A 23,190-nucleotide genomic window follows, 5' to 3' on the forward strand; every position below is an offset into this window, starting at 1 on the left:
TTATCAAACCCTGGGTGGGAATTAGTTTTTTAGGCTATGAAAATGCAGCCAATTACTTTAATATTGGAGCTTTCTAAATTTGAACTTAGATTTTTTATGTAAAACAAGCTGGGACCATGAATTTCTTTATGTATTAATAGATATACTAGACTTGTGCTCAGGCCATTGTAAAGTAAAAGAGATCAGACTGAACTGAGCGGACACTCATTTTCTGTGAGGAACTGAATTTAACCCATTTCCCCTTGTGGACAGAAACTCTTAAAATTTAGTAGGATAATGTTTTTCTAAGTTTTTCAGTCCAGGAGAAGACCAATTCTCATTTGGAAGACTCAAGGGTTATCTCGTGAAGAAGAGATGATAACGGATCGGATAGGAGATAAATACTTTAGTCTCCATACCCATTGGGGAAATCGGGAAAACTTTTCCCTGTTTCCGTCCCGACTCCAACACAAGGATGAACTGAAATTCTTGTCCCCTTTCCATGAAAAAAATTTCTCTCTTCTTTTCTCTTTATCCCTATCGAGAAAATTATTTACATTTTTCTCTTTTATCCCCACTAAAAATATTATTATATATTTATTAAGTGTTAGAGAATATTTATAATAATTTAAAATTTATATATTAAAGATAAAAGAATATGTAGAAAGAGAAGACAAACAGAAGAGGATCAAACCAGTTTTTTATTTTACCATAATGACGAAGAATTCTCATTTCCCTTCTTATTAATAAATTTTCATTCTCTTTTTCCTTATCCTTGCATAAAAAAATTTCCACACTCTCTCCTCTTATCTGTGTTAAAAAAATAATAAAATATTTTTTAATTATTAAAAAATATTTATAATAATTTAAAATTTGTAAAAATAACTTAATAATTTAGAGAAAATATGATAAGTCAAACCAGAAAGATGCCACGTAGAAAATATATTTATCCTATCCTTAATTACAATGATTTTAGACATCCTGTTTTGGTCTTGTTAGAAAATCCCTTTCCTACTTGGAAAGAGACCGACCAAAAATCCGTTCCGATTTTACTGATGAAATTGCCTTCTCAACTAAAATGATCTCAATTGATTGCTTCAGTATAATGAAGGCGCATTAACCTCAATGATTCCCTACCAACTCCCATTAAAAATTTTATTTTATGTCCAACTTGTCCTTTCCATAAACACAGTACAGTACTGATAATTCTGGATAAGGACAGCAAGAATTTCATAAAATAAAATACGTAACACATTTATTAGCAGTAACCCAAGATTATAAGCAAGATTTAGATGTAATAATAAATTAATAATCTTTAAAGCCAAAGACGACTTGAGATTAAAGACAAAAAGTGGATACTCTTTTTTGTCATCCATGAGATCACTAAAGGGCAGACCAAGCATCAAGCATTGGTCAGTTCACTTTCCCACCTTTAATTTTGAGAGTAGGAAACTCCGACCGAATATTATGTTAGAATATACTTTTTAATTTAAATTTAATTTGAATAAAAATAATTTAATTTAAATTTATTAAATCAAAATCAAAAATAATTTGAATTTGATTTGAATTAAAAATAATTTTAAATAAAAATACTATACACCTGCTCATACCCTCAAGCACCTGTTCGTACTTGCTCATAGTCACATGCACCTGCTTACACCTACAAGCATCTGCTCGCACTCGTATTCATTTTTCACACTTATATTTATATTTTTGTTCTAATATGTATTACATCAAAAATTGATTTGTTTTCGAATAAATTTTTGAATTATCGAATCATAATTTATTAAACATAGAATATGTTCTAAAAGAAAATATTGTTATAAAAAAATTATATCAAATTTGATATAATTAACCGAAAGGGATATTATTAAAAATTAAATTAAATTTATAAAAAAATAAAATTACTTAAAATTTATCTAAAAATATTTAAACAAAATTTTTTTCAATTTTAATTAATATGCATCGGCCAATTCAGATAAGTCTGAACTCAAATTTGTATTTATATTTGTATTCCCGGTGAAGGCAAAAATTTATATATAATTGAATTCGTGAGCAACGAGGCTAGAACTTGGAGGCCAGCAATGGCAGAGGGTGGTTTCAGAAATTGAACCCTACAAACCCCACATACCTTTTAAAAAATGAATGTTTTATTTCCCGAAGTTTCATCGGACCCACCACCACCTGAAATATTCTCTGTCATTATCCGGCCACCCCACTGCCCCTCTCAGCCGTCGCCGCTGCTCACACCACCTTCCTCAATAATCACAGCCTTCCTCTTCGGGACTCCAACTTAACAATTAACAAATATTTGTTCATTACACTTCGTACATCGAACTTGCCTCATGTGATGCTTAAGCTTAACCTATCGAGCGTGACAGCACGCGCTTATCAAGTGCTAAAGGCTCCACTTTCCATGGCTTATTTATTATATTAGTCGGGACTGCTAACGTGCGCAGGCCATGCAGGCCAAATTTGGTGCAAGTTGGCAGGGCCAGTTTTAGTATTCAGCTATTAATAAAACAACAAAAATTATATAAATATAAAAATAATAATATACCATCATATAATTTTATTATTAATTTTTTAAAAAATATTTTATTATTTATATATATAATATGGTTAAAATATATTATTTATATTTTAAATATGAGTTATAATTATAATTTTTTTATTTTGATTTTATATATATATATATTTCTCTTGATACAACAAAAGAAGATATCTTGTGTTCAATCTAAGGGATTTACATTTATAATAATATTTTGTACATAAATAATAATATGTCATTATAAAATTATATATTATTTTATTTTTAATTTTTAACTATCTAATTATATAATAACACGACATTATTTACATATAAAGTAATACACAAAAATTATATACATAATATTATTCTTACATTTATGGATAATTTCATTTATTTAGGGTTTAATTTCCATCTGATTTGATCTTTAATTATTAGTCTAAGATTTTACTAATCTACCCAACCCTTGAGTTCTATACTTTTGTTATATTTTTTCCCTTCTTTTTTAATAAATAAATTTAGTTTCTACATTTAATGAGAATATTTTAATGTAAATCAAATTAGGATAAATAATTAAAATAGTATTATATTTATAAAAAAAAAAGATAAATCATTCGTCTTCTAGATCATGAATGAGCAACATCGAGAGAAATGGGTAAAAAAAGTTAAAACAGAAAGATGGGTGGAAAGACTCGACTATTGGTTGAAATGGAGGTGATCAAAAAAGAGAAAAAACTTTAAAAAAAAGTTAAATTTTCAAATTTTAGGTGAGAGACAATTATTAGTTTTTTAACATTAATATTATTTATAAATAACAATTTTATATTTAATTCAAATAAAAATTTTTAATAAAAAATAAATATTTAAGTTTTTAAAATTTTATGATTGAAAATTTAGAAATAAACCAAATCTCGAGCGGAAAAAAGGCTTTAATACCTAACTATAAATGAGAAAAATTAAAAAATATATACATCTACCACTTCGCTAGTAGTTTTTTTCAATAGTTTAGTATAGAAAATAAAAATAAAAGTAATTTTATATTTAATTTAGATAATTGATTTTAAAGGTATATCAGAGAATTAATTTTTTATAACCCTTTTTAAAAATAATATTTTAATTAATTATCTTTAATATAATTTTTAAAAAAATTTCTAATTAGTATTGTATTAAATAAAATAATTCCCGAACTTTCTGAGACAATGATTAAGTCCATTAAGTAATAGTGTAAAACCAATAAAATGGCATAATGATTTCCAACATATAAGGTGCATAATCAATGCAAATAATATAATAAAATTTATATTATCACAAAAATATTTTTTAATTTTAAAAAACCAATATTATTCCATTTATAGAAAAAAATCAATATAAAGTTAAATTATTTTCTATTTACTTATAAAAAGATAATGAAATTTTGTATTATTAATTTGTATAATAATAATTATATATTATCAATTAATTGAATACAAGATAGACCCAAATTGAATTGACTCAGGTTTAAAAACCGATTTGATTCGGTTTAACTCAGTTTGAATTAGTTTAAAAGGTTCGGTTCATTTTCAAACTGAGCTGAACTCGAGCAAAAGAGAGTTTGATTTGATATGACTAGCAATTAGATAGATGACTCGATTCGATTTAAACTTAATTTGTGATTCGATTTAAATTATGTTAAGTAATTATTAAACAACTTTGTTTTATTAATGAATCACAAATTTGAATAATAAATCTGAACCACATATTCGAGTAATAGATTTGAATTATAAATTTGAGCCGAACTTTTGAATCAAATTATTTTTATTCAAATCAAACTCGAAACCTCCTTAATATTGACTCAATAAACTCGAACCAAACTTGAAACCTCCTTAATATTGACTTAATAAACTCGAACCAAACTCAAACTAAAAGTTGTTTAGATTTGACTCGATTTATGTTCACCTCTAATTGAATGATTTTAATATTTATTAATATTATTAATATTAATACATAAATTAATCATTGTTATTAATTTATATAATTTTATATGAAATTCCTCTAATATTATAGATTTTTTATTTAATAAAATTATATATACTCGTTTTAAATATATAAATAAATATATATTATTATATTGTTAAATAATTTTAAACTAAAAATAAAATAAAATAAAATTTAATTATATAATAATGTATATAAATATATAAATATTTAAATTAAAAACATATATATATATATATATATATTTTTGATAGATACCCATTATTGCGAATAAAATAATATTAAATTAAAAGCATCAATTCACCATCATAATTGAGTCATGAAAATTCCAAATTCTCGTGAGATATTAAACTTGAAACACGAGAAAGCCAACTACCATGACCGGTTACAGCCGGTAAAAGAAACCAACTATAACACAGCAGTAGATGTGGAATATCTCAGTCTCACTGTCTCCTGAAGCTCCAAAAACTGAATCAGATTTTCAATTTTGTCCCTTTTATCATCATCTTCCTTTGTATTCATTCTTCACTTCTCTTCTATATATAAAAGTTGTAAACCACTTTCATTTTTCTTGCAACAAAATTTTTACACAACAAAACACAGGCTCTTTGAGTCAAAGAGTTACACCGCCAGCTTTTGATTCATCTGCTGCTTCCAACCTTCTGCTCTGTCATAGTTTTACCCTTTTGGTTTTATCTTTTCAGTGTGAGGGGAAGCGTCTTCTTTGTGGCCGCATGTCTACGTATTGCTTCATGGGGTTGTGAGTAGTCAGTTTGGGATTTTGAACTCTTTTTTCGCTCGTGAAATGGGTGATTTAGAGATGGGTTCGGTGCTCAAGAGGAAGCTTGAGAGTTTATGTTGCAGTAATGGGTGGTCTTTTGGTGTTTTTTGGAGTTTTGATCAACAAAACCAAATGTAGGTTTACAATATTTGTTTATTTTGAGTATTTGGCTGCATATTTTGTTTTCTTGTAGTCTTTGTCTTTGACTGCTTCTTGTTTTTTGATTCAACAAAAGATGCGATTTTTATTTTTCGCATTTCGTAGTTTCATTTTCACATTTCTTACCGTGAACTTGCACTGGGTTTCTTCTTTATGTTTAATCCTGGTGGGGTTTTTAGGACTGTGTGCAACTGTAATTTTCGCCTTCTTTTTATGTTTAGTTTTTGTGCTGGAATATGAATGTGAAGGAAAAAGGAAAATGTGAACAAATTTTCTTCTTCTACAGTGGTAAAAATTCCCTCGTTCTAACGTCTTTCAGGTGTTCCCTTTTTTTTTTCTCTAAAAATTATGATGATTCAGATCTCTCATCTAAGTTCTTGTCTTGGAGAAAATACAAGTATTTTTTTCATCACATTTGTTAAAAGTTACGCAAGATGGTTCGGAACTGCACTTTTTGTTAAACGTTCCAAACAGTTCCTTCTAGTTCAACGAGATTCTTGATTTTGCAGGAAACCAAATCTAGGTTCTGATCCTTGATGAAAAAGTTTTTGTGAGCTTGTTTAGATTGTTTCTTTTGAGCTTGAAAATTTTTTATCTTTATATTAGTAACTTGACTTAAAAGTTTTGATTATAAGAGAGTCAATTTTAGCATTTTGTCCTCTTTGGAATTCTAAGAAAGTTATTGTAGTTGATGGTTTCAAAATCATGAGTTTGGTTATATTCAATTACAATGTATTTGCTGACTATAAATTGTTCTCTTGAAATGTTGTAAGGTTTTTGACTTTGCAAGATGCCCACTATGAAGAACAAATGGCCACAGTGGTTGATAAGATGCTCTTACAAGTCCACATGCTTGGTGAAGGGTGCGCCAGTTTTTCGGTTATACTGATTATTCTATTGAATTCTTCAATCTTAGTCCCCCGAAATTCATTTGCAAGATCATCTTTTCTTAACCATTTCATACATAAGCTCATAAAATTGGAGAGAACTCCGGCATGCCTGATCTTGACCTTTCTTTTTATAATGTAGAATAATTGGTGAAGTTGCTCTCACTGGGAAGCACAAATGGATGTTCTCTGATGTTCTTGGTGGAGAACGAAACTCTACTAGTCCTATTGGAAGTCAAGATGTGTTTCAGGTATTTCATTAATTATTGCTGTGTAAATTGTTAGTACATCAATTTTTGCCTAGTTGCCGATTGGGCCAAAGCATCAGCTCTTGTTATATAGTTCAGTTGCTTCTCTTGAGGAATCAGTTTTATACTTATTTTGAAACTCTCTTCTTATTGTACAGGATGATTCAGACTTTCATCACCTATTTTCATCAGGAATACGGGTATCTTTTGTTTAGTGTGTTTCATGGTTAACATAATTCTGAGTCTTCTCTTAGGCTGTTAAAGTTTTTGTTTTGGAATTTTCATCATCTAAACCATAACCATGTTTACTTGCATTTATGTTGGTTTGCAGACAATTGCATTGATATCAGTGGAGTCAAGAGGAGTGGTACAGTTTGGATCAACCCAAAAGGTAAATACAATTAAAGGATTGAATAAATATTTATTCTCATCAAAATTTAAATTTCTCAAGTTCTTTTATTCTTGGACCTTGCACTAAAGGTAGTTACTTATAAAGCTGTTGCTGTTGCAGATGTTGGAGAGTATGAAATTTTTAGATCAAACAAAAAAATTGTTACAGGACATGGAAAATTCTGATGGGCTTATACAATTGGAAAACCCACCGACATCATTGAACAGGGAAACAGATGATATTAGTGCTATCTTTGCTTCACTAATATCCTCCGGAAATTCCTTAAATGACAATTTTGGTCCTGTACATGATGGCAGCTCTAGATTATTAAAGGGAAGCCCATGTTTGTTATCAGATCTTATTCAGCCCTCCACTTTCACATCAGGGATTGACCACAGAAGTATCCTATCTTCTCATCTTTGTAACCAATTGCAAATTCCCAGCGGAGAACCTCAAGTCCTATCACCTGAGAAATCTAATGCTCTGTACCAGCCAATGTTCATACCATCTACTTCAGTTAAAGACTCAGTTGCCAATACCCCCTGCTTGAGTTCATGGAGTAACGAGGATTCTATTTTGACTGCGCTTGAGCAGCCATTTCCTTTTGGAAGTGTAGTCCAGGATTCTTCAAATGTATGTTCTGCAAAAGCAGATGCTTTTGTCCATAATTCCTGCACAAAGGGATTGGTTAGCATAGAAAAAAAAATGCCAGACATTGTAGGAGAGATGATGGAAGATTTATCTCAGATAAGTGAAACTGAAGCTAAACTCCCTGATATGGCAACTAATCTACCTAGATTCCCAGAGGAGTTTAAGCCAGTTGATTTCGCTGCATATTTCTCAAATTCCTGTAAAGTGGAAGATCTATCTCAGTTATTCAGTCCTTCACAAGACAATTCTGATCTTTTAAAGTCAATAGGATCCTCTTCAGTTTTATCTGGTATGGTTCAAGGTGATGTTTCAGTTGACATTCCAACTAAACATCCATCTAACTCAGTTCAAAGTTCAATCAGCAATTCATTTGTATGTAATGGACAAGAGAATTTTATGAATGTTCACAGCCGGGAAAATGATCTGTTTGAAAGTTTGGGACTTGATTTTGGATGTAAAAGATCTGGGAAGCGCTGGGAAGACTGTATAAAGCCTGTAGTGGGTGGTGATCATTCACCTATTAGCACTTGTATGCCAGAGTGCGTAACAGACTTGGATGTTGGCTCCAAAGGTGGCCCCCGGCGAGGGCTATTCTCTCAATTAGGGCTTGAGGAGATTTTAAATGGTGTTAGTAGTTCTAGTTCTTTTAGTCGATGTAATTTTGAGGATCAATTATCCTCCGCCAAAAGAAGGAAAGTGGAAAGTTTTTCCTCTGACAGTAATCAAGTTCCATTGACAAAACTTTCTTTCTCTGATAGAAGCATGGGTTTAATGCAGCCTTTCTGTAACCAGGAGATGCATGATCTTGTGCACAAGAAAGATCTTCTTCTAAAGTCACAAGTAGGTTTATGGACTGATGATGGCTATAGCATCAATGCTGAAAATTCTGCTGTTGCAACAGCTAAGAAGCCTGAAAAACCTTCGAAGGTTAGCCGCAAAAGGGCCAGACCTGGGGAAAGTATTCGTCCCAGGCCCAAAGATCGACAGCAGATCCAAGACCGTCTCAAGGAGTTGAGAGGGATCATCCCTAATGGTGTAAAGGTAAATTATTCTGGGTTAAAGTCTTTTATTTATAGGAAATACACAAAGGCCTAACATTTTGATGAATAAGTTTTCCTTGAAAAATAGGGCACTTATTTTTCCATTCCTAAAACACAACACATTTCCTTACAATTATATCCGTTTCAGGTTTTTCAAATATGAGAGGTTGGACTTTGCACTTTATACAATTTTGTAATATTAGAGGGAGCATTTTTTGCACTTTAGTTTCTGGTTGACACTGCACTAGTATCTATAAAATATTGATGCATGCTATTCTGGTTGATGTTACAGTGTAGCATTGATGCATTGTTAGATCTCACCATCAAACACATGCTTTTCTTGCAAAGCATAACAAAATATGCAGACAAGCTGAAAGAAGCTGATGAGCCAAAGGTAACCGGCTGATTTGTTTATTCCCACTATATAATACAAGTTTAGTTTTTGTTTGCCTGATGTATTGATTGAAAAATAATTTTGCCTGTTGTTATAGTTGATTGGCAAGGAGAAGGGAGTTCTTAAAGACAACATGTCTAGTCATAATGACAGTGGTGGTGCTACATGGGCATTTGAAGTAGGGGGTCAGACAATGGTTTGCCCGATAATAGTTGAGGACTTGAGTCCACCAGGTCAAATGCTCATTGAGGTACAATGAAGAATGAGAAAAGTTAAATTCCTGATATCTACTAAGAAATTTGCTTATTGAATGTGCTTCCCCTTCCATCGTTGCAGATGCTTTGTGAGGACAGAGGATTCTTTCTAGAAATAGCAGACATAATTAGGGGTTTTGGTTTGAATATTTGGAAGGGAATAATGGAGATTAGAGAGGATAAAATATGGGCACGCTTCATAGTTGAGGTAAATTTAATCATTGGTAGTTAAAAGTAATAATCTTAGATGACTTAGTTATACTCATTCGGCAACTGACTGTAAAATACGTTACAGGGAAACGGGCAGGTAACAAGGATGGATATATTTTGGTCCCTTGTTCAACTTCTACAACAAACATCCACTTTTGGAACTGATTCAGGCAACCAGGCGAGTAAGGCCATGGATGTTGGGATTCCTCTATTAAATAGTTATCAGCAACCTCTGATGCCTGTTGCCACTTCCAATCAGCTTGGCTGAGACACTTCAATCATCGTGGACGATAGAAAACGGTTTCAGAGATACCTTGAGCATTCAGTTCTTGGCCTGCGGTGATTGGTGTTCTGAAAATTGAAGAGCTAGCCACTGCTGAATAGCCTTAAGGTGGCTCTTCATTCCACATCGGCCATCTTGGAAATGAAAAAGTGAAATGTGCATAAGGTTGATAAGTTCTAGGAAGTACATTTGAAGAGAAGGCATTAGACCATTCTGCCTGAAACAAGTCCTGATTAAAGATGGGATTTTGACACTGTGCATGTCTTAGCCTTGCACAGGAAGCAAAACCCACTGCAGAAACTTGCCTTGCATGTTACGTATGACAGACAAACATTAAAACATGGCATGAGTGGTGCTGAAGTATGTTGTTTCATGTTTCTTTCTTGTTGATCTTGCCACAACGTGCTAATTGTTTATAATTTGCAGCTGATGTTTTAGTTAGTAGTTTGATTAGTAAAATTGCAGAGATTTACTCCATCCCAAATCTGAATGTTGTGCTTGTACAATAACAGAATCATTTTTCCATGGAGTTCATCATAATCTATGAATGCGCCATGCGTCAGCCATTAAAACAAACCAGAAGTCAAATATTAAGCAAAAGCTTGAATCCATACAAGATTTGATATCAAATTGGTGTACCATTTCACTTTCTGAACAAAATTATTGCTGCCTCCACCAAGAAAATTCAGCTCAACTGTATACTAGAAGTTTCAAGAATTAAGATTTGAAGCAGTGGAAGAGAATTATTTTTGTCCTCTTGGAAAAGGAGGAATGAGATATGCATCCTTAGCAGCTTCAATAATCTTTGATTAGGACATGAGTTTAAAGGGTCAAAATCAGCTTTTGCAAAGTAAATGGATTTGATTAGAAGGCAACCTTTGATAGTTGAGTTGGCCTTTCAAATGAGTGCATTCAGTTGTGTAAAGGTTCCAACTTAGGGAGAGATAAGTGGTCTTTCTTTTCAAGTGAAATCACCACTGAGCGATCCAAAGCCTTTATTTAAACTAAAGTGCCCTGCCTCCTGTTATGAAAAAGATTAGGGGCGGCTGGATGGTCCTATTCATGACCTAATTCAACATTTTATATATATATATATATATATATATATATATATATATATATATATATATATATATGCATTATTACTTGGTTGAATAATTTTAAATTAAAGATAAAATAATACTTAATTATATGATTTTTAGAAATTTCTTAATGTATGTTAACATTAATTATGATAAATATCAGTTTACAGATGAATTTGAATAATCGATAAAGATAAGTCTAATATATTTAAAGTTATGATCTGGGTGGGCTAAGGTTTATTAGACTTTGAGGGGGATCAATTATTCTACAATATATTGACTTAATCGTTACTTCAAAATCTAATGCAATATAAATTGCAGTATAACTTACCCATTCAAAACTATCATTTAGGGAGGTTTTTGAAGTAGAAAACTAAGTCACATCGAAAGGTGATCTCGATATATAATTTCAGATATTTTATGGATTCAAATTGCATGAGGATCTAGCTATTCTTAAAACTTTAAAATTTAATTCAATATTTTATAATTTATGCGTAGATCTTGAGATTATAGTTAATTGATTTATTTTATTCAATTTATACAAAAATAAATCTTATAATATTAACATATTTTATATATATCTAAAAGTGAATACGCATACAATAAAACTATGTGTACCCACTTTGGATACACAAATATATACACATTTATATGTGTCATTATGTGATTGGATGATTTTGAATTAAGAATAAAACAATAACCAATCATATGATGACACATATGAGTGTGTATATATTTGTGTATCTAAAGTGGGTACACATAGTATTGCTCATATGCATAATATTGCTCATTCGACATATTTTCAGGGGGAATAAACATATACCCAGATGCAGAATAACCATTATAAGAATGTAAATGATGCCAACTGCACCTTAACAGGCAAAACCCACTAATAGATTTCTCTTTATCACTTCGAACAAATGAAGCATTAAAATTCTACCCACCAAGGCCAACCATGTTGGGTTCCCCACTTTACTTGCAGCTGACTCGAGGAAAGGATGTTGAGAGGTTTTAAAGTCTTACCACTGAGGAAAGAATAATGTAAAGGAATTTCGTATTATGTACTTGTGCCTGTGATTTGGCATAACCCATTTTTATTTACACCCTATAAAGGAGTATATCTTTTATGGGATATACTAAGTGTGATATATTATATGATATCGTAAAGGAGCGATAACGATATCTTAATCACTATTATAAAATAATAAAATTATATATACTTATTTTATATATGTAAATATATATATATTTCTATTAGTCATTATATGATTAAGTGATTTTGAATTTAAAATAAAATAACATTTAATTTAAAATATATAAATATGTACATATTTATATATTTAAAATAGGTATATATTATATTACTAATTATAAAACTAGATCGACAAAGATATGATACCTACTAAAAGCCCTAAATTAATGGTATGCCAAAATGTGTTTAAAAAGAAATTCTCTTACATGTTATACTAATTCGGTGAGACCCTTAACAATTTCTCTTTTTATATGCTTATGGAGGTTAAAAAAAAAAAAACCTTTGAAATGCTTTCTTAATTCTTGTAGAATTGTTATTTTTTATATGCTTGTATTTCTATTATAAAAGGTTTAAAAAAAAAAAACTCAAACTTCACAAGGACACCAAAAGAGGAAACGATCTACAACATTTAACAAATTTATCATTCTAGAATTGTTTTTTCTTGCGTAATTGCATTTCTATTATAACAAATTTTCTTAAACAAGTACAACTTAAAGTTTCACAAAAAAACCAAGAGGAAACGAGTCAAAATCTTTAACAAATCTCCATCTTCACAAGGTTTCCACTTAAGTGATAAATATGTTGAAAATAATACTTCACTATAAATGCATAAAATATTATCCCCAAATTTCCCAACACCGAATAACATTGGTAAAATGTTATCTCACTAAGATAACAATGAAAATCTCCTTACATACAACGTAAAACTTTGATGAAGTCAAAAATTTTATATGTGAGACTATAACATTTTAAACACAACAATTTAGTCAATAAAAAAGTTTAGAAATTTATAAAATCAATCTCTAAAATTTTTTTAGAAACTCTGGCCACCATCGCAATTTTACCATCACCATCACAATTTCACTTCTTTCAACCTTTACAACTCTGTCTTTTGTCAAGATATGTGTTATCGTAAATGATAACTTTAATTGATAGAGTTATCAATGACTCAATTAATTAAAAGTTGTCATAAACGATAACATGAAATATTTGAATCATTGAAGAGGATAAAAATGTTGAAATGAAATGGATCAGGGAAACATAGGAAGAAGAGAAAAGGGGTAAAATTGATGGCAACCTGAAATCTTGAAGAGAGGAAGAAGGCGAAAGGAAATTAGAATAAGAGAGATTGTATGAAATTTGCATATTTAAAATGTTTTTTCTAATTTTTATTAATTATAAGTTATATGATAATCTTGAAAAATGATATAGCAGGGATAAATGGTAATACCAAGAAAATTTTTTTTATTAACAGAGTTTGATTTTAAACAAAAAAAAAAAAAAGATTTATGATACCTAAGATGTATTATGTATGGAAAAATTAAAAAGACTTCATATGATTAAAAAAAACAGGTCTTTATCTTAAGGTCAATGGTGATGATTATAGGTGAGCAAATCAGGGCTCGGCCCAAGAAGCCCAGGAGTAGGTGCTATATGATGGATTGAGATTGGGCCCTTGGAGACAGGGACTAGCCTGAGTCTTGTCTCCATATGCAAGGCCCAAATTGGTTTTTGATAAGGATCCTATGTGGAAGTCTGGCGGGCTGATCTCAAAATGAACCCTTCAACCAATTTATTATTTTAGTACTATTTTTTAAGAATGAATATTTTCTATAAAATTTAATATCAAAAGATAATTTTGTAATTTTTTTATTTATTTTACTTTTACGTTGAACCTGCTCTCTGGAATCAGACCCCCTATATTACCATCTGTTGATTGTGGTCCTATTGGGTTTGGGTTCACCTAGGTTTGGGAGGTAATTGTGATGTTTTAAAACTGAAAAAATTTAATTAGGGATAAAGTTGTTATTTTTTAAAACCCTAGGGTGGGGGGAATTAATGAATTTTATATAATAATATTATTAAAATAACGATTTTACACTTAATCCTAATTGAAAATTTTAACAGAAATTGGGTATGGATGGGATTTTGAGTTTTTTAAAGTTGACGGGTATGACTAGGATTACATCAAACCTTGGGTGGAACAAGTCTTTTAGCCTAATATAAATTTACTTTGGTATTTCTCAGCAGTGACATTGATCATCCAATTACCACATTGACATTGACTTGCTATGGCAACAGGGTCTTGGGAAATAGCCATTGGAGTGGAAAATAAGGGTGGCAGATGGGTCATCAGAGATTTTAGTTCCACAGGCGGCTGCAGGGCTGGCCAGCAAGGTATGGCTAGGCCTGAAGAATATGATAGCAGTGCTTGTTTTGAAAGCGTGGAGATTTCTGGAGAAGGCATGGGACTTGGGGGGCGGATGACCCCAGAAAAGCCATCCATGGCCTTAAGGTGGAACTAGCGCTCACTGTGGTGCCTGTATTTTACTATCTGAGACCTCTGTACAAGGACGTTGGAGGGAATGCCATGTGGGCAATTATGACTGTTGTTGCGCTTGAAAATACTGTTGGCAAGTCTTCTTCTGAAAGCTCTGCAACTTTTCATCTATCATTTCCCTTTATGTTAAATGAACCTAAAATTTGCATTCTTGGGTCAAAAAAACTGTTTGATGGTCAATTTTTAAAAGTGACTGTAATGTAAGTGGATAAACTATTTGACTTGGCCCCATCCAAGAATTTCCACCATTATCATTGAGACTTCTCTATGCATTCTTGTGAGCATGTTGCCCCATTTGGGCTGGCAAGGAGCACTACAATGTAATCACTAGAAACATGGACAAACTTGCCAATTCCTTGGACGGTATGAACCTTGCTATAGATAAAACCATACAAACTGATCTTAACAATATATGCAGCTTAATTTCCCACAATCTTTCCAGGTTGTGCAGCTGAGTATTTTGATCAGAATGAGGAAGAAGCTCATAATACATTGCCGGACTACAAATGTGTACCAAACTCAAAGGCAACAGAAGAGTCTATGGTACATGACAGAATAATATTTAATATAATCTTGAAATGAATTTGGGGAGTACCATATTTTAAAAACTAGTCTCATATCTTACACTTTGGATCTTAAAATCAGAACCCACATGGGCTTGGTTAGTCTCGATGAACATTGTAATGCTGATGTCACCATTTGTATCGTAAGATTGGAATTGAGAGATTTAGTAATAACTCTAATACTAAATGATATGAACTTTAAGAAAAAATTAACTATTAACATTGGAGAGCTCAAAATCATATAAATCTTATATTAGAAGTTTATATTTTTTAACGTTCGCTTACTTTACGCTTGAGATTTTAACAAATCTTCTATAGAAGTTATTCAACTAACTAATTCATTGTTATTTTAGATAGGCCAACTTTGCAAGATGGGAAACAGCCTATGGCCGCTTCAACTTCAGTCATCCATGGAAACGGTACCTCAAAATTGGGGCAGCAATGCGCAGTTGTGCTTATTGCATAGAGGCTCTCAATGGCTGCATCGACTCAGACAATCAGGAAATAACTGTAGAGTTGTTGGTTGGAGAAATGAATTGTGCAGTGGAAGACCTTCAAAATGACTTGAAATCTCTATCTGGGTTATTCAATCCAGAAGATGAAACTCCTGAAAAAAATAAAACAGCAGCTTCAATCCCTCTGATGGGAATCATTTCAGTGGCAACATTTGCTTCTTTACTGGTAGAATTAGCTTCCAGGGTTGAAGCTGTTGCAGAAGAAGTTGAAGAACTAGCAAATTTAGCAGAATTTGAAGTGCTGAGCCAATATAAATTCAAGCAGAATCCGGCAAGCACTAAAGTTGGACCAGCCGATGAACAGAATGATCAGGATACCATAAAGAGTTTGGAAAAGGTCTGAATAATACATTTGCTCCATGTCCAAAATCATATGTCCTTGATCTTTGCTTAAATAATACATTCTTTTTGTCATTTTACCACCTATAAATACATCCTCTTGGTCTTTTAATGTCACCTTTACATGGGATCGAATTCGAACTAAGTCGAGTTTAAACTTATCTCGATTTGTATAGAACCAAACTTGAACTTGAACTCAACTTGTTATTAAAACGACGCTGTTTTAATACATATTAGTTAAAATAAAGTCATTTTGCATCGAAATGTTCAACCTCGTGAGTTTGACTAGTTAAACACTTTTAAAGTTTAAGTTCAAATAAACTTAATTTGAATTTAACTCTACCTTCATATATTCACCATAATAACAAATTCACTTATATATGGGATTGAATTCGAATTGAATTATTTTGATTTGGTTTGTTATTCAACTTAATTTAAATTGAATAGATAGAATTTTAATCTGATAGTTTGACTCAAGTTATTTGTTGATAGTAGGGTTTTGCCTGATAAACCCTAAATTTTGAAGTTAGTTATTAGGTCAAAAAACCAATCCCTTTTGAGAATCTGAAGGTGTCCAATTACATAATGTAGATGATAATTATTAACAGTACTAAAATCTAAATTAGTTAAATTTAACATAATTTAGGCACTTAAAAGTAAGAAAATAATAATAATAATAATGGATTTTTATAACATGAATGCCACCGACAGAAGTTAAGTCTATAATGTCGGTGGCATTAATGTCATTTAAATGAACAACATAAGGTCAAATATGTATTTTTAGCCCTTTAAGATGATTTGCACGGTAAAAAGGTGAGACTCCAAGTCTCCCAACGGTATATTAAAATTATATTTTTATTTTTAATCATTCGAAGACATGTAGAATGACGGAAATGCCATAAGTAATTTGTGGATTTTTTGATTTGAATCTTCATATCATATTCAAATCATGTTTGTCGGAGTTTTGAGTCAAAGATTCTAAACTTTATTTCGATTTGAATTATATTTAAAATTATTTAATATAATTCAAATTAATTTAAACTATCAACAAAATATGTCGTATCAAAATATAAATCATTTAACGTAAAACAACAAAATTCGTTATGAATCTTTACATTTTATCACAAAATAATATGCTTGGACAAACAAAATTGTTATATTACGATATTAAAATTATCTAAACATATAAATATATCAACGAAAATCGATAAGCATGTTAATTAAACATTACATTACTAAAATATAATTAAATACCCATATACATATGCATAATTAAAAGTTAATTATAAAAATGTTACATGCAAATACCCTAGTTAGTAACTACAAGAACAGAAAAAAATGTTATGTGAATTATGCAGATATAACATGACGAATAATAAAAAATACGTTTTTAAAAAAATATTCGTAAAATTTGCATAGAAAAAAACATGAAACGTATATATACGAATTTAATATAACACATCGTCAATAATATATTTTAAAAAATATGACAATATCATAATAATTTTAGTATTTTTCACGAATCTTCTATTGAAAATCAATATAACAATTCAAATGTAAAATATTTAATTAATTATTAAACCTAATATAACATAATATATAATTAAAAATTTTTGTACAATAAATAACTACTAGTTAGTTGAGAAAAACAAACAAATTAATTAGTTTGGATTTCAACTTTAGATCAAAATGAATTTTTGTATAAGCTACAGGGGAGAAAAACGTAAAATTAGGATTGAGAATTAAGAAAAAAATGTTGTTGGTTTTTTTTTCAAATAACAGTGGTATTTTTGTAAATAATTGAAAATAGAAGGGACAATTTTATACTTTAAGTTTAGCTAAAAATTAAAAAATATAGTAAACTAAAATACAACGTATAATTTGTATTTAATACAAGGACTAAAATACGTATTTAATATATGAATAATACATGAACGTGAACAATACACAAATTATACACATATTTACTAACTAGGTTGAATACTACACACATAATAAGTTCAAAGTACATTTGATTAAATCTAAATAAAGAAGAAAATCCAATTAAAAAAAAAAGTCCAACTCTAAAATTCATTCCCAAACACAACGAATTAGGCAAATAATTTGATCTTACACCTCAAACTATGTAATAGGATATATTGTGCCTTTATTTAATAAAAATAATATATTATTTAAATATTCAATTAAATACATAAATTTTGTGCATTTACATTGGGGGGTCTAACTTTTATTATTTACATTACTTTATTTATTTTGTAAGTAACAAAATATTACGATAATTTGATTATCAACTTCACCTTAAGTAATAAAATGTTATTAAGATGATTTTGATTTTAATAGATTTTGATTTTTAATTATTAATTTTTAAGATTAAATAAATTTATTTTCAATTAATATAACAAGTAATATAAATAATATTTTATAGTAATTATACCTAAAGGTATTTATATAAAATATTATATTAGTATTATTTTATTATCTTTCACTAAACAAAATAATAATATATTATTATCAATTTTTATTTAATTTTATCAGATATTGTAATAATTTATCTGATAATTTATTTTTGTGATAATTTTTTATTTTTTATAGTAAAAAATTACTCAAACCAAAAACATCCTTTTATATTAGACACAAATATTTCAATTATTTACAACATAGCTTTAAAAACCAGATCGGATCAGTTAATCTAATTGATTGATCTGCTAACTATTATTCAAACTGATTCAATCTGTATAATTCTAGGTTTAACTTGATCAATGTAAAAATTAAATTTTTTTAAAAATTTATTATAAAAACTTAAACTAAAATTTTATTTATTGTATTTAAATATAGGTATTATTAAATTAAATTTATTTTAGTGTTAAATAAAATGAATTATATATTTAATTATAAATTTTATAAAAAAAATTTTAAATATTATTTTTAAACAATTAAGTACCATAACATTAAAAATGTTCAAATTATTCACAAACAAGATAAGGTGTCAACGATATTTCAATGGACTCTCTTGCCGAGGAAAACATTGGTGGGATTTCAATAATGAGCACGGTCACGTCAATACGGCGTCATTTCATCTCACTCGTCAGTCGTCAGAGTTAGATTTACCCAGCCTCACCTCACTACCCAATAAAACCGAACGGAAAAGATAACCACAGCAAAACGACACAGCACAACTGCATTCCTTTCTCTTCAGCAGCCGGTGGTATTTCTGTAATTTCAGTCTAACTGCGGTTCCTTTTCGTTATTTGTTGCCAAAACTGTAAACCCCAAGAAGAACTGGACAACATTCCTGTTTGTTTCCAGAAAAGAACAAAATTTAAAAAGAAAAATTCAGTAGAATTTTTTCATTTTCTGGATTCGGAGAAAATATAACCCTAGCTCAATTTTTCTTTCTTTGATATTGATTGATAATGGTTGATGTAGCCGATAAATTAGCGTATTTTCAAGCGATCACTGGCTTAGAAGATCCCGATTTGTGTACGGAGATACTTCAGGCTCACGATTGGGACCTGGAACTCGCGATCTCATCCTTCACCTCCTCCAATCCGCCGGGACAAACTTCAGCCACCGACAATAATACCACCGTTGATTCCAATTCATTGTCTCATGATGGTCAAAATTCCATTGACCGCTCCGATTCTCCTGGAAATGTCGTTGCTGGGCCTGGTTTGGCTTGGAGACTAATCACCTTACCTTATTCCGTAATTTCTGGAAGTATCGGCCTCATTTCGGTGGCTGTCGGGCTGGGTCTATGGGCAGCTGGTGGTGTTTTGTCGTATTCTTTGGGAATGATCGGCCTGGGTTCGAGTTCGAGCCGGAATGGTGAGTCATCAGCTCGTCTGGCTTCGGTTTCGGCCGCGGCTTTGGAAGCGATGGAGTTTGTGTCGGCCTTTGAGAGAGATTATGGGAGTTTGAAGCCTAATTTTGTTTCTGAGGGTTTCATGGACGCTTTGCAGAGGTCAAGGGGTGCGTTCAAGCTGTTGTTCGTGTATTTGCACTCGCCGGACCATCCCGATACGCCTTCATTTTGCGAGGGGACGTTGTGTAGCGAGGTGCTTGCGGCGTTTGTGAACGAGAATTTGGTTGCTTGGGGTGGGAGTATTAGGGCTAGTGAAGGATTTAAAATGAGTAATAGCTTGAAAGCTGCGAGGTTCCCATTTTGTGCAGTGGTTATGCCTGCCACGGATCAGAGGATAGCTTTACTTCAACAGGTATCGCATCAGGAGTCTCTATTTAGCTTTGCTTCAGTAAGAAATTTTTTAAGTTGTTTTACTTGTGATTTGTTGTTTTTTTAATTATTGTTTGTTGGAGAATTGTTTATTTATGGGGAATGAGGTGACTGTTGAGTGAACTGTACAGGAGGTTTTTGAGTTCCTGGTGTTCTTGCTGTAAGAAGAAAAACTGAGTTGGGATAAAAATGGATTTTAATGATTGAAAGAGGAAAAACTTTATAGTTTCTCTTTGGTTTCATGAAGTTTATACGTTTATCTGGTAACAGTAAATGAAAAAAATATTGGAAATGTTATGAAACTGTTAGGATGTGTTCCGAGTCGGAATGAATCTGTCTATTCTATCATTTGATAATATGTGATGGTGAAAAGTCATGATGCTTAATAGTTTTAACCTAAAGTTGACAAGTTTTATTTGGATTATATGGAAGCATTTACTTCCTCCCTAGATGTTCCTTTTTCATTTTGAAATTGGTTGGTTAGTTGTATTTAACCAGTTCATTTCACTGTCCTTTGTTTAACACCTGTGGTTTATTAAGGTTTGTAGCTGAATTGTTTTTTTACTGTAGTAAGATGGAAGAGGAAAACTTCAACTATCATGTGAAATTCTGTGTTCTATACTTACAAACTAATGAGGGAGCTGTTATACATATGTAATTATTTATCTTATTCGTTTGTTCAAGGAGGATTTATGAGGGTGTGGAATCTATAAATGGGTTAGGTTGAGTAATTTATGGCACATGACTCTGTAGTTCATGGCCTGATCGAAGGGCCTGATATCTTGGTGAATTTCTGATATTATAATTTTTTTCAAGTTGTTTTTATCATTCTGCTTCAGCTTCAGGCAAAAATGCAGCATCTGTGTCACCTAATATTGGGGTGTTTCTCTTTATTTTAATCTGAGAGCACCAAGAATTGCTTATGAAGTTTCTCAATATTAAGTCATATACATTTGGCACCAATGATTTATGCTTGAACATCTCACAACACTTTTTGGGTGCTTACGATTAAAACTTTAGTGATCAATTAACTAGAACAGTTAGAGTGAAGTTGCCAATAGCAACCTGAGATTGGGTTTTAGCTTTGAGACTTGAATTTTTAGGTTATCATAAACCAAAATTCTGGATAAAAATGTTGTGTACTCCCTATAGTCGTTTGGGGGAGTGGAATCGTTGGTTTTATGGCTCTACTTCAGTCTCATTAGAAGTATTACCTGTTACCCCTTCACTGGCATTGGATGTTCCGTACTTAATTACTCTGGTGGACCCACATCTTAATCTTAAACAAGTGGAGAACAATTCTCTTCCAACTATTTACTCTGCACATGTTTTTATAATTTTTTGAGTACCCCATGGAGAAATTTTCTGGCAGAGGCCTTGGTCTAGTCTTCCTTGACCTGTTTATATCAATTGAGAGGTGTAGTTAAGACCATAATCGTCAGTCTCTTGTAATTTGGTTCTAGGTTCATTTTAGTGGTTGGTTATCTGAATTTTACATTTTACTTTATTTACAGCTTTATAGAGCTCTATATGAGAATTTGAGTATACTCCTTTACAAAGCTGAAGTTTACTTTGCAGAAAGTATTTGCATCACATTGCCACTATCCAATTTTTTTGTTCCAAAATCCCTTTTATGATGATATTTTTTCTAATGATGTACTTATTTTTGGTTTCTCCTGGCTCTACAGATTGAGGGACCCAAATCTCCCGAAGAAATGCTGGGTATACTGCAGAGAGTAATTGAAGAAAGCAATCCTGTTCTTCTCCAAGCGAGGCTTGATGCAGAAGAAAGAAGGAACAACATGCTTTTGCGGGAAGAGCAAGATGCAGCATACAGAGCTGCACTTGAAGCTGATCAAGTATGTTGCTGTTAAAATTCAGTTTTTCATTTGTTTAGTGCTTGGCTCTTCTGGACCAGATAGTATGCATTACCTGTGCTCCTCTCGAGCAAAGGAGTACATTATATAAGGAACTATGTAGCTATTGTTTTCTCCTTTTCTAAATGTTTTTCTTTCTCTCTTTTCCCCCATTTTTTTGGTCTTGTAAGGCAAGGGAACGCCAGAGGAGAGAAGAGCAAGAACGTTTGGAAAGGGAAGCTGCTGAAGCTGAGAGGAAACTTAAGGAGGAAGAAGAGGCTCGTGAGAGAGCAGCATGGGAAGCTGCGGAAAGAGAGGCTGCATTAGCTAAATTGCGGCAGGAGAAAGCCCTTGCACTTGGTGATGAACCTGAAAAAGGACCTAATGTCACACAAGTAATCATTCTTTTCTTTGTGCATTTGAGAATATGAAATTCTCATATCTAGTACATAATTGTAAATTTTTTTCTGTTGAATTGAATTAGGTTTTGGTGCGCTTCCCAAATGGAGAACGCAAAGAGAGGAGGTTCCACAGTACTGCAGCCGTCCAATTGCTGTATGACTACGTTGATTCTTTGGGTTGCTTGGATGTAGAGGATTATAGTCTTGTGTCCAACTTCCCTAGGGTTGTATATGGGTCAGAAAAACTGTCTTTGTCCTTGAAAGAAGCAGGATTGCATCCTCAGGCCAGCCTTTTTGTGGAGCTGAACTAGTGTGATGCCCAGCTAAATGAGGAAGAGTAGTGAAGTTGGAAGCTGCAATGAGGTTATTCTGTAATGTTCCTTTTTCCTGTTACAACTTGTATTAACAATGACTGATACAATGAGATAAGATAGCTACCCATATATCACATGGATGTTTCATTGGCCTACTTGAAAGATGGTAGTGAATAATGAATATTGATTTGCACATAGAACAGACTGAAAATATGTAAGCTTAACCTGTTATTCTTTTTTAATGTGGTATAAAAAAACGCTGGATCCAATTGCTCCAATATTGTAGTAAATTGGTGACATGATTTAGTTTTCAGAGGCACGAATCCTTGCATGGAAAGAAGATTTAATTGTACAGCAAAGGTGTTCAAGTGTTGAATATCCTAGTGTAAGATCCTCGCTCGAATAAACCGATTTACTGTCAAGATGTTATTTATTTTGAATACATAGTTTATTATGGTTTTATTTTTAGTCTTTACAATCCAAAATGTATCTTAACAGTTTGAAGAGTTTTTAAG

At 31.6% G+C, this 23,190-nt stretch overlaps 2 protein-coding genes and 1 pseudogene across 2 annotated transcripts; all 3 read left to right on the top strand.

Moving 5' to 3' along the window:
- The first annotated feature begins 4,951 nt into the window (after positions 1-4,951).
- LOC123204163 (transcription factor LHW-like) lies at positions 4,952-10,258 on the top strand. The gene is made up of 10 exons (XM_044620744.1): positions 4,952-5,398; positions 6,197-6,286; positions 6,453-6,561; positions 6,717-6,758; positions 6,890-6,949; positions 7,070-8,641; positions 8,933-9,034; positions 9,132-9,284; positions 9,371-9,496; positions 9,584-10,258. Exons 1-10 carry the CDS (start codon positions 5,289-5,291, stop codon positions 9,764-9,766), a joined length of 2,547 nt encoding a protein of 848 aa, XP_044476679.1. The 5' UTR covers positions 4,952-5,288; the 3' UTR covers positions 9,767-10,258.
- On the top strand, positions 10,127-15,877 carry LOC123204764 (annotated as a pseudogene).
- A 3,132-nt stretch (positions 15,878-19,009) lies between these two features.
- LOC123204104 (plant UBX domain-containing protein 10-like) lies at positions 19,010-22,953 on the top strand. Its single transcript, XM_044620661.1, has 4 exons — positions 19,010-20,087; positions 21,793-21,963; positions 22,152-22,355; positions 22,445-22,953. The coding sequence occupies exons 1-4, from the start codon at positions 19,287-19,289 to the stop codon at positions 22,670-22,672; spliced, it is 1,404 nt and encodes a 467-aa protein (XP_044476596.1). The 5' UTR covers positions 19,010-19,286; the 3' UTR covers positions 22,673-22,953.
- The last annotated feature ends 237 nt before the right edge of the window (positions 22,954-23,190 follow it).

This window comes from Mangifera indica, chromosome 20, assembly GCF_011075055.1.
Source record: "Mangifera indica cultivar Alphonso chromosome 20, CATAS_Mindica_2.1, whole genome shotgun sequence".
NCBI lineage: Eukaryota > Viridiplantae > Streptophyta > Magnoliopsida > Sapindales > Anacardiaceae > Mangifera > Mangifera indica.